The sequence below is a fragment of the Denticeps clupeoides genome, chromosome 5, assembly GCF_900700375.1.
Source record: "Denticeps clupeoides chromosome 5, fDenClu1.1, whole genome shotgun sequence".
Taxonomy (NCBI): domain Eukaryota; kingdom Metazoa; phylum Chordata; class Actinopteri; order Clupeiformes; family Denticipitidae; genus Denticeps; species Denticeps clupeoides.
In genome coordinates, this window is record NC_041711.1 from 33593757 (window position 1) to 33611092 (window position 17336).

A 17336-nucleotide genomic window follows, 5' to 3' on the forward strand; every position below is an offset into this window, starting at 1 on the left:
CCATGTTTGCAATGATGTTTTTTAAGGATGTGGTACATTATCACTTATTAAATCAATTATTTATCAATATGAGCATGAATTTTATTGAATTGTTGTATTAAAATAAACACGTACATAAATAAGATCTGCAAATTGAAAACTTTACTGTTTTTTCAGTTCACCTGTCATGATCTTGTCTGGAAAAGTATTCACATATAAAATGGTAACATTTATTGCTAATCATCTGAATTGAAGGTTTATTTGACTATATTTATTTGACACTAAAATTGATATTCTGTTTTCCATGATGTTTGGACAGGATGAATGGCGAGAAACGTAAAGCTAAATACTAACTTTACACATGCAGTGTATCTAATTATTCTTATTACATTTACAAAATCATCTAACATTCATCATTTATTCCCTCTATCCACTGTAGAGGGTCACTGTGAAGATCCACCATCTGTACAGAATGGAGCTCTGTACTTTGTTCCTGATGCCAAAAACCAGTCTGTCGTCCGTTACCACTGCAATAAGCCATTTTACTCTTTCCATGGTGTTCCAAACAGTAAGAACAATGTTCATATTTTTGTGGCTTAAAATTTCCTCTTTATTTAACTGTCGTGTTTAGGGTTAGGGTATCAAGTTGTGGTGTGGTGGAGATTGGTGTAAAATCAAACTTATTCACTAGGGCAGAGTTTCCCTTCACTCCCTCACATGCGAGAGAGTTTTCATTCAAACCCACAATTCTTACACCCTTCAACATATTGTTGTTTTTGGCGGTCTGTCTTAATTTTAGTTTAATCTTTGCATCAGGCTGTCATTTAAATCTTTATTAGTCTTCATTAGACTTCATTTTATTCTAGTCAAGTTTCAGCCTACTAAAAGTCTGAGCATTTAAGACTTATTTCCATAGGAATGATCCTTAACTATTTTAGTCTAGTTTTAGTCAATGAAAATTGTACTTTAGATTCTTTTTTATGCAATTTTAGTTAACCTAGTCAATATAGTAGAACAGTCGAGGCCAAAAGTCATGAGAATCACACAAAAACTGGTTTTCACAAAGCTGGCTTCTTCAGTGTCTTTAGATCTTTTTGCCAGATGTTTCCGTGGTGCATTGAAGTATAATTACAAGCATTTATAGGTTTCAAAGGTTTTCATTACATAAAATTTACGCAAAGAGTCAATATTTGCAGTGTTGTGTTGAAGATGTGCAGATAAATATCAACAATATCGATTACGGTTGAACGATTTTTAAGAAAACTCAAATCACGATTTATTTGACAAAAATCGTCATTGTGATTTAATTTGTGATTAATACACATAATATAAACTGTAGCATAACCGTACAATATGAACTGCACTGTAACCAGCAGTGAGAGCGAGCGCCCTTGCGCGCTTTTAAGTGGGCGTGTCTTTAATATAGGACACATCTGATTGGTGAGCATGACTGTCTATCATCAGCGCAATGTGATTGGACATGGGGGTGGAGGTGGGGTGATTATTTGCAAATGGAAGCCATAAAAAAATTGCCAATCTCCCTCGGCCTGGAGCTTCATGCATGATCTCAGTTTGTAGAGTTTCAGTGATCATGAGAACGGTGTGGAACCAGCCCAGAACTACATGGGTGGAACAATGATCTCAAGACAGCTGGGACGTAGTTGAGTTGAGTTGAAGTTTATTGTCATATGTACAAAGTACAGGATACAGAGCACAATGAAATTCTTACTTGAAGACCCCTCCCACGCAGACAGAACATAGGACATGATACACAGAAGACATAGAAGACAAAGTGGTGCAGCAGCAATAAATAAGTCACAGAAGGCTAAGTTGCATAAAGTGAATGTGCATGATTTAAAGTGACAGTGCAGGATGTTAAGAGCCAGTTACTGTGTGTTGAACAGCCTGATGGCTACTGGGGTAGAAACTGTTCCTGAATCGTGTTTACATTTACAGTATTTACCAGACGTCCTTATCCAGAGGGACTTACAGTCAGTAGTTACAGGGACAGTCCCCCCCTGGAGACACTCAGGGTTAAGTGTCTTGCTCAGGGGCACAATGGTAGTAAGTGGGATTTGAACCTGGGTCTTCTAGTTCATAAGCGAGTGTGTCACCACTAGTCTACTACCACCCATTGTGCGTGTGTGAATTGATGGCAGGAAAGTAAAAAGTGACAGTGCAGGATGGTTGGGGTCCTTCAGGATGCTCTTCGTTTTCCTGAGACAGCGTGTGGTGTAAATGTCCATTATTGCTGGGAGTGGTGTGATCCTCTCAGCTGTTTTCACCACCCTCTGCAGTGCTTTCTTGTCCTGAGCAGCGCACCTGTAGAAGCTGGTAAGGACAGACGTGGATACCCCAGCCTTCTTTAGGCGTCTGAGTAAATGGAGTCGTTGGTAGGCTTTTTTGGTGACCGCTGCTGTGTGTTCTGAGGACTTGAGGTTGGCACTGAGGGTGACCCCAAGGAGCCTGAAGCTGCTGACCCTCTCCACAGCACCTCCTCCAATGTAGATAGGGAGATGAGCTGTATTCTACCTCCTAAAGTCCAAAACCATTTCCTTGGTTTTGCTGACGTTGAGAGAGAGGTTGTTCTCCTGACACCACTCTGTAGTCACAAAGAAAGAACACACCGCGAAGGACTAAAATCCTGCAGCCCGCAAGGTAACCCTGCTCAAGAGAGCACATGTACAGGTTTACCACTGAACATCTAAATGATTCAGAGGAGAACTCAGAGGAGAACTGGGTGAAGGTGTTGTGGTCAGATGAGACCAAAGCTCTTTGGCATCAACTGAACTCGCAGAGGGATGCCCTCTATGACTCCAAGAACACTGTCCGCCCCGTCAAACATTTAGGTTTGAAACATTGTTCTTTTGGGGGTGTTGTTCTGCTAAGGGGACAGGACAGCTGCACTGCAACAAAGAGAGGATGAATGGGGCCATGTACCGTCAAATCTTGGGTGAGAACCTCCTGCCCTCAGCCTGGGTATTGAAAATAGGTGGTGAGTAGATGTGAAGAGGAGTGGGACAAAATCCCACCTGAGATATGTACGAACCTTGTGGCCAAATACAAGACATTTTCACAAAAGATTATTTAATTTCAGTACTAAATGTTACTTCATTTATGAAAATGCAAATTATTTTTTCTCTACTGTGAAATGCATTTTCTGGATTTTTTGTTACTGTTGGTCTCTCAATGCTCAAATAAACCAACCACTGAAATGATAGACTCTGTCACGTGAGTCCATCCACGTGACAACACGGAGATGAGGTAACGTGACTCCCATAAATTGGCAAGATGGCCAGCTGTTCAGTCATTGATTGGAATTTGTCAACTCAACTTGACTCTTTGTCCACCTCAACCAAGTAAGAATCATCCTGTTTGTCTCCTCACCTCTCAACTCTTCCCCAATTCAACACAAAAGTCAACATTCGTGGGGTTTCGCGGCTCACGTTCACATATTAACCTACCTGACTGATCATTTCAAAAAGTTGAAATATTTTCCCTGACTGTGAATACCTCTGTTTTTGGCCATTGTTCCTATTTTGTGTATGTTTTTCAGTAATGCATTTACTAAGTTGTGCATGTGTGCCTTGAGCCAACCCTCAGTCATGACACCCTGGGTGTTTGTCATACTGTCCCTTTGCCGTTTTAGCATCTTACACCTGTGCTGCAGACGGAAAGTGGAGGGACATCCAGAATATTGGCGTTCCTCCCTCATGTTCCCCAGGTACATTTACATTTATGGCATTTATCAGACACCCTTATCCAGAGCGACTTACAATCAGTAGTTACAGGGACAGTCCCCCTGGAGCAAATTAGGGTTAAGTGTCTTGCTCAGGGACACAATGGTAGTAAGCAGGATTTGAACCTGGGTCTTTTTGGTTCATAGGTGAGTGTGTTACCCACTAGGCTACTACCACATTGTAAATGTAAATGCATTTTTTAATTGTTGATTTCTTTGTTCATTAAAATCAAGCACAATTCTTAGACATATTTCACAGTGAAATGAAGACGGTGAGTTATTCATCACACGGCAGAGCTTACTGTGGGATTCTGTGTTTGTTTGTGAGTACAGTATGTGGACGTCCCACAGTGACAACTAGTGTTCACCAGAGGATTATTGGAGGTCAGTGGGCTACTCCTGGTTCCATACCATGGCAGGTTTTACTGACTGTCCCATATGGTCGAGGGGGAGCAGCAGTGATTGGGAGCAGATGGATCCTCACTGCAGCTCATTGCTTGAATGATGTATTGCCGGAACATGTCAGGGTGGGTAGTGAATTTTCCATTATTGTTTCAGTTGAAAGTGAAAAAATTGAAGTGATTGTCAAACACAGCACAGCACACAGAGACACAACGAAATGTGTCCTTTATTTTAACCCATCACTGTTAGTGAGCAGTAGGCAGCCATGACAGGCGCCCGGGGAGCAGTGTGTGGGGATGGTACTTTGCTCGGTGGAACCTCGGTGGAATATGCACCTTTGCGGTTCAAGACTCAAACCGGCAACCTTCTGATTACGGGTCCATTTCCTTACCTGCTAGGCCACCACTGGCCAGTAGTTATAATTGTCAGGCTGTTTTAACTGGTAATGCTCATGAAGAGATGAACCTGTCGTTTCAGATTTACGTTGGGGACAACGACATTCTAAAAATGTTGGGGTCACCTCCTTTCCAAGTGGAGTCTCTTCATGTCCATCCTTTGTACAACAATCCTAAAGAAAGAAACTACAACCATGACATTGCCTTAATTAAACTCAAACAGCACATCACGTTCAACACTAACATAAAGCCACTTTGTCTACCATCACGTGATCATCAGTACATCCCAGATACGTATGGGTGAGAACGGACTTGCTGCATTACATTTACATTTACAGTATTTACCAGACAGTATTTACCTTATCCAGAGCGACTTAAAATCAGTATATACAGTACAATCAGTATATATCTTTAAAATACTGTAGAATCATTTAATAAAATGAGAGTTTTAGGTTTTATTATTATTTTTTGCTAAGAATAAAAGTTTTTGTTGCCTTTCTCTTAGGTTGGTATCTGGATTTGGAATGACAGAGACAAAAATACCCACGAAGCTCAGATTTGTTCGAGTGCCTCTAGTAAAGGATGACGTATGCAGGAAGTCTATTGAAAAAATAACAAATGAGACATCTGAGGATTTTAAATTTACTGAGAATATGTTCTGTGCTGGATTTCCTGAAGGAGGCAGAGACTCCTGTAGTGGAGACAGTGGAGGTGCATTTGCTCTAGAAAATAACAACCAGTTTTGGGCAGCAGGGATTGTTAGTTGGGGCATTAATTGTGGTGAAGCTGGCAAGTATGGAGTCTACACCCGTGTCGCTCAGTATTCAGGATGGATAAATGACATAATGGAGGGAAAATGTAAGTATTTACAAATGGGACTATTACATACACCAACTTTTACTATAATCCCCTAGTTTATGTAGATCTCAGACTTTGTGGGCAACAAAACCATCATTAATATGGAGAAATTTCATTAAAAACAGTAAAAAGTAGAAGAAATCCGCAAGTAAACTGCTTTTCTGTTGAAAAATAAGATATTATAATGTCCCTGCTCTGTTTTATTCTGCTCCCTGTTATAGATGTTGACTGTGGAGAGCCTGGAGTTATACTGAATGGGAATGTGACGTTTCTCTCTTATTCTAAAAAACAGTATCTATCGGTCATTGAGTATCACTGTAATGAGCCGTATTACACTTTTCCAGGTCAAAAAAAGGGTAAGAGATGATGGAACATTAATGAAGTGCCATATGTGTTTTTTTCCAGCTGAATATAGAATTAATAATTTTGAGTTGCAGTGACATTTACCTGCGCATCAGACGGGAAGTGGAAAGACAGTAACAACAATGACATCCTTCCCTTGTGTGTGCCTGGTAAGTATAGAGTGTGAAATAAATAATATTGTTGCTAAACACAAGAATATTCACAAAAATATATAAGTCTGTGTGTGCGTGTGTGTGTCAGTATGTAGCAGTCATGAACCAAAGTCAAAATAAAGTTAAGTGATTGTCACATGTGATACACAGCAGCACAGCACACAGTGCACAGAGTGAAATTTGTCCTCTGCATTTAACCCATCACCCTGAGTGAGCAGTGGGCAGCCATGCCAGGCACCCGGGGAGCAGTGTGTGGGGACGGTGCTTTGCTCAGTGGCACCTCAGTGGCTCCTTGGCAGATCGGGATTCGAACCGGCAACCTTCTGATTACGGGGCCGCTTCCTTAACCGCTAGGTCACCACTGCCCGTAAATGGGACATTTCCTTGGCAAATATCACTGCATATTCAGGGAACATGGAAAAAGACGTTGAGTTATTCATCACACGGCAGAGCTTACTGTGGGATTCTGTGTTTGTTTGTGAGTACAGTATGTGGACGTCCCACAGTGACAAATAGGGTTCACCGGAGGATTATTGGAGGTCAGTGGGCTGCTCCTGGTTCCATACCATGGCAGGTTTTCCTGACTGTCCCATATGGTCGAGGGGGAGCAGCAGTGATTGGGAGCAGATGGATCCTCACTGCAGCTCATATCTTGAATGATGTATTGCCGGAACATGTGAGGGTGGGTAGTGAATTTTCCATTATTGTTTCAGTTGAATGTGAAAAAATTGAAGTGATTGTCAAACACAGCACAGCACACGGTGCACACAACGAAATGTGTCCTTTATTTTAACCCATCACTGTTAGTGAGCAGTGGGCAGCCATGACAGGCGCCCAGGGAGCAGTGTGTGGGGACGGTGCTTTGCTCAGTGGAACCTCAATGGCACCCTTGCGGTTCAGGACTCAAACCGGCAACCTTCTGATTACGGGTCCATTTCCTTACCCGCTAGGCCACCACTGGCCAGTAGTTATAATTGTCAGGCTGTTTTAACTGGTAATGCTCATGAAGAGATGAACCTGTCATTTCAGATTTACGTTGGGGACAACGACATTCTAAAAATGTTGGAGTCACCTCCTTTCCAAGTGGAGTCTCTTCATGTCCATCCTTTGTACAACAATCCTAAAGAGAGAAACTACAACCATGACATTGCCTTAATTAAACTCAAACAGCACATCACGTTCAACACTAACATAATGCCACTTTGTCTACCATCACGTGATCATCAGTACATCCCAGATACGTATGGGTGAGAACGGACTTGCTGCATTACATTTACATTTACAGTATTTACCAGACAGTATTTACCTTATCCAGAGCGACTTACAATCAGTATATACAGTACAATCAGTATATATCTTTAAAATACTGTAGAATCATTTAATAAAATTAGTGTTTTAGGATTTATTATTATTTTTTCCTAAGAATAAAAGTGTCGTTGCCTTTCTCTTAGGTTGGTATCTGGATTTGGAATGACAGAGGACAAAAAAATACCCACAAAGCTCAGATTTGTTCGAGTGCCTCTAGTAAAGGATGACGTATGCAGGAAGTCTATTGAAAAAATAACAAATGAGACATCTGAGGATTTTAAATTTACTGAGAATATGTTCTGTGCTGGATTTCCTGAAGGAGGCAGAGACTCCTGTAGTGGAGACGGTGGAGGTGCATTTGCTCTAGAAAATAACAACCAGTTTTGGGCAGCAGGGATTGTTAGTTGGGGCGTTAATTGTGGTGAAGCTGGCAAGTATGGAGTCTACACCCGTGTCGCTCAGTATTCAGGATGGATAAATGACATAATGGAGGGAAAATGTAAGTTTTTACAAATTGGACTATTACATACACCAACTTTTACTATAATCCCCTAGTTTATGTAGATCTCAGACTTTGTGGCCAACAAAACCATCATTAATATGGAGAAATTTCATTAAAAACAGTAAAAAGTAGAAGAAATACGCATTTTTAGAAAATAAAATGTTATAGTTCTATATGCTGTTCTAAACTTAATCAAGTAAACTGCTTTTCTGTAGAAAAATAAGATATTATAATGTCCCTGCTCTGTTTTATTCTGCTCCCTGTTATAGATGTTGACTGTGGAGAGCCTGGAGTTATACTGAATGGGAATGTGACGTTTCTCTCTTTTTCTAAAAAACAGTATCTATCGGTCATTGAGTATCACTGTAATGAGCCGTATTACACTTTTCCAGGTCAAAAAAAGGGTAAGAGATGATGGAACATTAATGAAGTGCCATATGTGTTTTTTTCCAGCTGAATATAGAATTAATAATTTTGAGTTGCAGTGACATTTACCTGCGCATCAGACGGGAAGTGGAAAGACAGTAACAACAATGACATCCTTCCCTTGTGTGTGCCTGGTAAGTATAGAGTGTGAAATAAATAATATTGTTGCTAAACACAAGAATATTCACAAAAATATATAAGTCTGTGCGTGCGTGTGTGTGTCAGTATGTAGCAGTCATGAACCAAAGTCAAATGGGACATTTCCTTGGCAAATATCACTGCATATTCAGGGATTATGGAAAAAGACGTTGAGTTATTCATCACACGGCAGAGCTTACTGTGGGATTCTGTGTTTGTTTGTGAGTACAGTATGTGGACGTCCCACAGTGACAACTAGTGTTCACCGGAGGATTATTGGAGGTCAGTGGGCTGCTCCTGGTTCCATACCATGGCAGGTTTTCCTGACTGTCCAATATGGTCGAGGGGGAGCAGCAGTGATTGGGAGCAGATGGATCCTCACTGCAGCTCATGGCTTGAATGCAGTATTGCCGGAACATGTCAGGGTGGGTAGTGAATTTTCCATTATTGTTTCAGTTGAATGTGAAAAAATTGAAGTGATTGTCAAACACAGCACAGCACACAGTGCACACAACGAAATGTGTCCACTGATTTTAACCCATCACTGTTAGTGAACAGTGGGCAGTCATGATAGGCGCCCGGGGAACAGTGTGTGGGGGACGGTACTTTGCTCGGTGGAACCTCAGTGGCACCTTTGCGGTTCAGGACTCAAACTGGCAACCTTCTGATTACGGGTCCATTTCCTTACCTGCTAGGCCACCACTGGCCAGTAGTTATAATTGTCAGGCTGTTTTAACTGGTAATGCTCATGAAGAGATGATCATGTCGTTTCAGATTTACGTTGGGCACAACAACATTCTAAAAATGTTGGAGTCACCTCCTTTCCAAGTGGAGTCTCTTCATGTCCATCCTTTGTACAACAATCCTAAAGACAGAAACTTCAACCATGACATTGCCTTAATTAAACTCAAACAGCACATCACGTTCAACACTAACATAATGCCACTTTGTCTACCATCACGTGATCATCAGTACATCCCAGATACGTATGGGTGAGAACGGACTTGCTGCATTACATTTACATTTACAGTATTTACCTTATCCAGAGCGACTTACAATCAGTATATACAGTACAATCATTATATATCTTTAAAATACTGTAGAATCATTTAATAAAATTAGTGTTTTAGGATTTATTATTATTTTTTGCTAAGAATAAAAGTTTTCGTTGCCTTTCTCTTAGGTTGGTATCTGGATTTGGAATGACAGAGACAAAATTTCCCACAAACCTCAAATTTGTTCGAGTGCCTCTAGTAAAGGATGACGTATGCAGGAAGTCTATTGAAAAATTAACAAATGAGACATCTGAGGATTTTAAATTTACTGAGAATATGTTCTGTGCTGGATTTCCTGAAGGAGGCAGAGACTCCTGTAGTGGAGACGGTGGAGGTGCATTTGCTCTAGAAAATAACAACCAGTTTTGGGCAGCAGGGATTGTTAGTTGGGGCGTTGATTGTGGTGAAGCTGGCAAGTATGGAGTCTACACCCGTGTCGCTCAGTATTCAGGATGGATAAATGACATAATGGAGGGAAAATGTAAGTATTTACAAATGGGACTCTTACATACACCAACTTTTACTATAATCCCCTAGTTTATGTAGATCTCAGACTTTGTGGCCAACAAAACCATCATTAATATCATAATGTGATATTGTTGGAAAAGGCAGTAGAATGCCGCATTTTTAGAAAACAAGATGTTCTAGTTTTCTAGTTCTATATGCTGTTCTAAACTTAATCAAGTAAACTGCTTTTCTGTTGAAAAATAAGATATTATAATGTCCCTGCTGTGTTTTATTCTGCTCCCTGTTATAGATGTTGACTGTGGAGAGCCTGGAGTTATACTGAATGGGAATGTGACGTTTCTCTCTTATTCTAAAAATCAGTATCTATCGGTCATTGAGTATCACTGTAATGAGCCGTATTACACTTTTCCAGGTCAAAAAAAGGGTAAGAGATGATGGAACATTAATGAAGTGCCATATGTGTTTTTTCCAGCTTTCTCTTTAAATGCTAGACTGAATATAGAATTAATAATTTTGAGTTGCAGTGACATTTACCTGCGCATCAGATGGGAAGTGGAAAGACAGTAACAACAATGACATCCTTCCCTTGTGTGTCCCTGGTAAGTATAGAGTGTGAAATAAATAATATTGTTGCTAAACACAAGAATATTCTTTCAAAAAGATTTTTTTAAAAATGTATAAGTCTGTGTGTGCGTGTGTGTGTCAGTATGTAGCAGTCATGAACCAAAGTCAAATGGGACATTTCCTTGGCAAATATCACTGCATATTCAGGGAACATGCCAGTGATGCAGGGCATGATGGGCACAATCGCAGGGTTTGGAGCGTGGGAGAGGTCACGTAGAAGTAGGAAGTTGCGCCATGCAGCCGTGCAGGAGTACAGTCGGCAAAAGTGTGAGGACACACCGTATAATCAAGAGGCCAACAAATTTATTGGTGTCTTTTAAAACTCATGCAGAAGAGCTGGATGCGCGGTTGACATGACATTAACCTCTTTATATTATAATCCACCTGTATGACAAGCCGTCATACAGGGAGAGAACACTGGACGAGCAGGGGAAGAGGGCCGGACGTATTTGGTCTGTGAGGGGGAGACTGGTGGTGACTGAGGACGGGAAGGAAGCAGTGGACGCGGCGGGGAGGGAGTTCTGGATCTGTAGGAAGCTCCGGGGCAGAGGAGAACAGGAAGACGGCAGGTTTAAGGATAGTTTGGGAGCATGGGCTGCAAGGATGTCTTGGGCGGCAGGAAGGTAAAGGGGAGCATGAATTCACATTTTCCCACATGGGTCAGGCAGGCCCAAGGTCAGGGACGGGCAAAAGTCGTGGCCAGGAGCTTCTATCCGGAATGCAATCGTCGTCTCCAGAGGGGCAGCCAATTCTCGAAGTCGGGGGCAGGCAAAGGTCGTGGTCAATGAGTCGAGTTATTTGGGCGTGGGAAAGTAAGCTAGCGTCTTTGGGGAATAATTTCACAGAAAGAGCGGGCAGCGTCTCCTCGGGGTCACCTGACTTTTATACTCAGCGATGCCTGCTCTCATTTCCGCTTCCGGGTCGCTGTCTCCCTGGCTGGTCTGACGCTCTCTGGTGGGCTAGAGGTGTGTTGCCCATGACAGAGCCCCCCCTCCTAGGCCCGGCACCTAAAGGGCCCGGCAGATCAGGGTGGCAGTCATGGAAATCCAGGAGCAGGACTGGATCCAGGATATCCCGTTGGGGAACCCAGGACCCGTAGCCCTCCCAGTCCACCAAATATTCCAGGCCGCGGACTCGCCGACGTACATCCAGGAGGGGACGGACCGTGTAGGCCAGAGAACCATCTACGGCGGTAGAGACAGGGGGGTTGCAGAGGGGGCGGGTAAGCCTTGCGGCCCAGAGTGCGGGAAATGGCCACCTGATACGCCACAGGGTTGATGTGACAGGTCACTCGGAAGGGTCCAATGAAGCGGGGTCCTGGTTTTGAGGGATTGGATGGCATAGGTAGGCTTCAGGTGGAGACCCAAACTCTGTCCCCAGGGTGGTATAGTAAGGCAGGTCGGCGACATCAGTCAGCCTGTCGATTCATACGAGCATCTGTGCGGTGGACCTGGAACCAGAACCGGTGAAGTTGGCGGAGTCAGCTGTTGAGCATCGGCATCGGTCCCTCTGCCGTGGCCGTGGGGAACCAGGTGGGCCGGAGGCCGGTGACCACCTCAAAGGGAGAGCGCTGTCTGAGGACCGGTGCTGGTTTCGCACAAGTTCCGCCAAGAGGAGGTGTTGGGACCAGGAGGTGGGTCTGGCCGAGCAGTAGCACCGGAGGTATGTCTCCACATCTTGGTCGATCCTCTCAGTCTGGACGACAAGCTGACCGACACCCCCGGTTGTCCCCAGAAGTGGCGCCAGAACCGGGCGATGAATTGGGTGCGGTCAGAGAGAAGGTCCTCTGGGAGCCCAATCTGCCGTACCACTTCTTGGAGGCCAATTTGAGGAAGGACGGGAAGAGCCACGAACCGGCCATTTTTGAGAACTGGTCAACAAGGACCATTATGGTGGTCATGTTGGCTCGTGGCAGGTCTGTGACAAAATCCATAGATACATGGGACCAGGGGCGATGGGGATGAGGTAGAGGGAGGAGAAGGCCTCTGGTTGTCGATCTTATGTGCTGCACAGGAGGAACAGGCAGTGACAGGCACTGTACATTCGTAGCCAGACCTGGCCACCAGAATGTCTGCCAAATGTTGGACAGGGTTCCTTGACGTCCCAGGGGTCCCGCAAGTGGGGTGTCATGCCCCCTTTGTAAAAGACGTAAAATACACTTTTATGTCTTTAACAGAAAATGTGTAACAGGTAGGGTGAAGGTGTGCAAATGAGTGAAAGGCAATGTATAAGATAAAAAAAAAAAAAAAAAGAGTAAAGAGAGCAGAGATTGTGCAAAGAGAAAAAAGCGCAAAGATTTTGTGCAAAATGATTTTGTGCAAAGGGTCCAGAGTGATTGAAAGTGAAAGTGCTGGAGTGTATTGGAGTTCTATGTACTAATGTGGTTGTTTAGAGCTCGGATAACCTGCAGGAAGAAGCTCTTCCTCATTCTCTCTGTGTTGGACTTCAGGGAGCGAAAGTGCTACCCTGATCACAGCAAAGAGAAGAGTCCATTGTTGGGCTGGCTGAGGTCCTTCACTATCTTCCTGGCCCTGGTGCAGCACCGTTTGCTGTAGATGGATTGAAGGTCAGGGAGCTTGGTACAGATGATGTATTCGGCTGATCGAACCACCCACTGTAGGGCTCGCCTGTCCTGCATGGTTCTGTTCCAAAACCAGGTTGAGATGCTCTCTATGGTGCAGGAGTAGAAGTTCCTGAGCACCTTGGAGCCTTGGAGGGCAGTCTGAAGTCTCTCAGGCATCTGAGGTGGAGAGACGCTGCCGGGCCTTTTTCACCACAATGTTGATGTGACAGGACCATGACAGGTCCTGCATGATGTGAACACTGAGGTAACGGAAGCTGTCCACTCTCTCCACTGAGCTCCTGTTGATGATAGGGGTCAGGTAACTCCTTTGTCTTGCTGACGTTCAGGTGGAGATTGTTCCTCTGGCACCAATTCTCCAGATTTCCAACCTCCCCCAGGTAGGCTGTCTCGTCATTCTCAGAGATCAGGCCCACCACGATGGTGTCGTCAGCAAACTTGATGATGGTGGTGGAGTTAGTAGTGACAGTACAGTCATATGTGTACAGGGAGTATAGCAGGGGGCTCAAAACACAGCCCTGGGGGGCTCCAGTGCTGAGAGTGATGGAGGCTGAGACATTCCCAATAGTTTGCAAGACATTCTGAGACTCAAAATCTATAGAAATCAAATGAGAATTGCTGGTGTCTTCCTCTTGTAAGTCGCTTTGGATAAAAGTGTCTGCAAAGTAAAGTAAAGTAAATGAAAGTAAAGTAAAGGTGCCAAAGCAACAGAGATATATTGCCTTGCATCTTCATTAGCAAGATGACACTGATAAATTCTCACACACTCACCTGCTGGAGCTCATCATGGGGCAGTGGTGGCCTAGAGGTTAAGGAAGCGGCCCCGTAATCAGAAGGTTGCCGGTTCGAATCCCAATCCGCCAAGGTACCACTGAGGTGCCACTGAGCAAAGCACCGTCGCCACACACTGCTCCCCGGGCGCCTGTCATGGCTGCCCATGGCTGCTCACTCAGAGTGATGGTTAAATGCAGAGGACAAATTTCACTGTGTGCACTGTGTGCTGTGTATCACATGTGACAATCACTTCACTTTACTTTACTCATCCCCGCACACACACAACAACGGTGACCAGCTGCACATGCGGGAGGCAGTCCCGGACCCTGCGGTGACCTTTTACTGCATGACCCTGCTGCGAGTGTGACCAGCTCCCCTCCCTGTGCAGTGCAGCTCCTCTCGCTGCACGTCCCTGGTGCTAGTGTGGGGGCTTCACTGGACCATCCGCTCAGCCACTTCTGCATCTGTTGGGACAAGCAGGCCCTCTTCCTGCCTGTCCCAGCTGGATCCTCATGCCATGGGGTTTCGTGGGGTTTATCCAAAGCGACTTACAAGGGGAAGACACCAGCAATTCTTGTTTGATTTCTATAGTCTCAGAATGTCTTGCAAACTATTGGGAATGTCTCAGCCTCCATCACTCTCAGCACTGGAGCCCCCAAGGGCTGTGTTTTGAGCCCCATGCCTGGTTCACCCTGCTTATCAGCTACCAGAGGACCCAGCTCTGTCGCTGCCCCATCAACCCTCCCCTCATGAGGAGCCCCCAAACCGTACCACAACCCCTCCCCCCCAAAAAAAATTGGGAGCACCCCCTCTGGCTGGACAAAGGGGTATTTCTGGGCTCGTCTACCTCGCCCTGGACTGGCGCAGTCGGGTTAGCAACTTCCTCCCTGGGGTTCTGCTCTGCTGCTTGGACACCATCTTGTGAACACAAAGAGAGGAAGTGGGGGGGGTGACATACAGACACAAGACATATGCACAAAAACACACACACAGACAGACAAAAGAGAGGATCTTCTGGCTCCCTCTCTGGGCTCTACAGGACCTCAGGAGACTCAGCCAGGACTGCGGCCCACACCGTGTGGTCTTCCTGTACTGGGTCCTGTCTAGTTCTGGGTGTGGTGGTGGGGCGTTCTCTGCAGCAGGCGGGGGCGCTGGTGCTGTGCTGCCGTTCTGCTGGGGAATGTTCGGGCAGAGGGTAGGCATGTTCGTGATCAGAGCTGGACAGGCGGATTCCCCGCGAGGCGGATTCCCCACGAGGCAGTCAACAGCAGCGCAGTAGCTGCCTGGTGCCTTCCCGTTGCCCTCTTCCACCAGCTTAACCCCACTTCATCATCTTCCTCCTCACTGTCCGTCTCTCTCTCTCATTGTCATCGCACCATCGGAAGTCACGTGGGTCCCCACAGATCTCTCGACGGGTGCGATGGGCAGAGCCATCCCAGCACCGACCGCCCACCAACTCACGTCGTCCTCGCTCTCATTGTCGTTCGTGTAATTGCAGTCCATGGGGTTTTCGTGGGGTTTACATCTTCTGTGCTTGATGCCCATGTCACTTCCTTGACGCCCTAGTCCACGCTCTGCCCACTGACTGACAGACCCTGCTGCTTCCGAGTTTCCCCGATCACCCAGTGCTCAACATCATACCCCAGCACTCCTCGCCAAAGCCCGTCTCCCGTATCACCAGGAAGACACCGCTCAACCAGTACTTGGGGGTTGAAACCCCACTCCCAGACCCCACAGGCGATCCTCCAGCGCTTTCTGCTTCACCCATACTCACTATGGTTGAGTTCTTCTGCGTGGTTCCTCGAGCTGATGGGCAACTGAAGCGCAGAGGCGGGACATAGTGGGAAATAACTTCTACATTTATAAACAGCCTAAAGGCTTTCCATAATAACACAATTTCCATTAATGTTTTCTGAATTGTGGATGACCTGTCCAGTCTGTGGTCGCCCAGAAGTAACCGTTGTTGGCCGATCGAGAATCCTGAAAGGGACGATAGCTCCAGCGAGATCTTTCCCATGGCAGGCGTTGATCCTCTCTCGTGGACGAGGTGGAGGAGCTGTTGTTGGAGATCGCTGGATTCTGACTGCAGCTGGCAACCTTGTGTCAGATGCTAAACTTATATCAAATGAGAAGGTTAAGGCAAGTGGTACTTGTTTTTAAACTGAATCACACACCGTTCAGTAATTCTGCACCATAGCTGTCATTCATCAGCATGAATTTCATACGTCTATCCAGTCCCTGCAGCAGGCAGTTTTTCTGTCTACTGAGTTTTACTGATCTTCATGCTACATTAAATCCATTGGCTGCTTACACTTTACTTACTTTTAGGTCTATGCTGGAGACATCGATTTAGAAAACATGATTGAATTACCTCATTTTGAAGTTGAATCCCTGCATGTTCACCCATCATACAACAACCCAAGAGACACAGAAAACTTCGATCATGACATCGCACTGATCAAACTCAAGAGGCGCTACACATTTAATTCCAATGTCATGCCGCTGTGTCTACCACCAGAGAATGCTATCTATAATGCTGGTACTCCAGGGTAAGACAATCCTACCTAATAGTACATAGTTTTACATAGTTTTTTAATACACAGGTTTTAATTTCTAAAAATAACAAAATTCAATTCACAGCTTGGTTTCAGGTTTTGGAATTACAGAAAACTACACAATCTCCAGTCAGCTTCGGTACATTCAGCTGCCAGTGGTGGATCAGGAGAAGTGCCAACGGTTTATAGACAAAGAGCGAGTCCACAGTAAAGATGTGTCGGTTTTTACAGACAACATGTTCTGTGCGGGGTTCCCAGAAGGGGGCGCAGACTCCTGTCAAGGTGACAGTGGAGGGGCGTTCGTTTTGAAGAACGGTGGGCAGTTTTGGGCTGCTGGCATTATCAGCTGGGGTATCTCGTGTGGTGAAGAAGGAAAATATGGAGTTTACACCCGTGTTGACAAGTATACGGACTGGGTCAAAAAGACAATTGAGGAAAATTCATAAGGCCATGGTGCAATGAAGGAGGAACGTCAAACTTGTATAATTTCTCAGAAATTCTATTAATAATTTAAAACATCTAGATACACTGACAAATATGCAAATAAAATTATTTGGTTACCATCCTTGATTCATTTAAAATATTGTTTCTAATTCTGTTTTGCTTACATCATTACAGTATCTTGGTCATAGCAAGAGTTTAAACAGTCACACAAATATGAAAAGAATGGCATAATGGATACTGCATTTACGTGCAATACACAATATTTGATATATGAATGCAGTGTGAGAAACTTTCATTGTGGCTTTTGCACTTGTGTTGCCCTGGTCCTGCCAGGAACCTTACACAGAGTACTACGTTGTTTAAGGTGTGGAACAATATTGTCTGGAGGACAACATTATGAATAACAGTTCTATGAAAAAAGATTATTACACAATTTTAGAACATTTTTTGGATAGACAATTCAGATCAATAGTGTACGTGTGTGTGTGCCTGTGTGTCTTATGACTGTAGGCACAAGACACAAATGCACAATATATTGATTTAATACAGAAACAAAACACAAAAATGAAAACA

At 44.5% G+C, this 17336-nt stretch overlaps 2 protein-coding genes across 2 annotated transcripts; both read left to right on the top strand.

Moving 5' to 3' along the window:
- Positions 1-5310: 5310 nt before the first annotated feature.
- Positions 5311-8055, top strand: LOC114790710 (complement C1r subcomponent-like). The gene is made up of 6 exons (XM_028981000.1): positions 5311-5335; positions 5595-5729; positions 6395-6574; positions 6898-7135; positions 7340-7695; positions 8039-8055. The coding sequence occupies exons 1-6, from the start codon at positions 5311-5313 to the stop codon at positions 8053-8055; spliced, it is 951 nt and encodes a 316-aa protein (XP_028836833.1).
- Positions 8056-16100: 8045 nt separating this feature from the next.
- Positions 16101-16765, top strand: LOC114790711 (complement C1r-A subcomponent-like). The gene is made up of 2 exons (XM_028981001.1): positions 16101-16313; positions 16405-16765. Exons 1-2 carry the CDS (start codon positions 16123-16125, stop codon positions 16763-16765), a joined length of 552 nt encoding a protein of 183 aa, XP_028836834.1. The 5' UTR covers positions 16101-16122.
- The last annotated feature ends 571 nt before the right edge of the window (positions 16766-17336 follow it).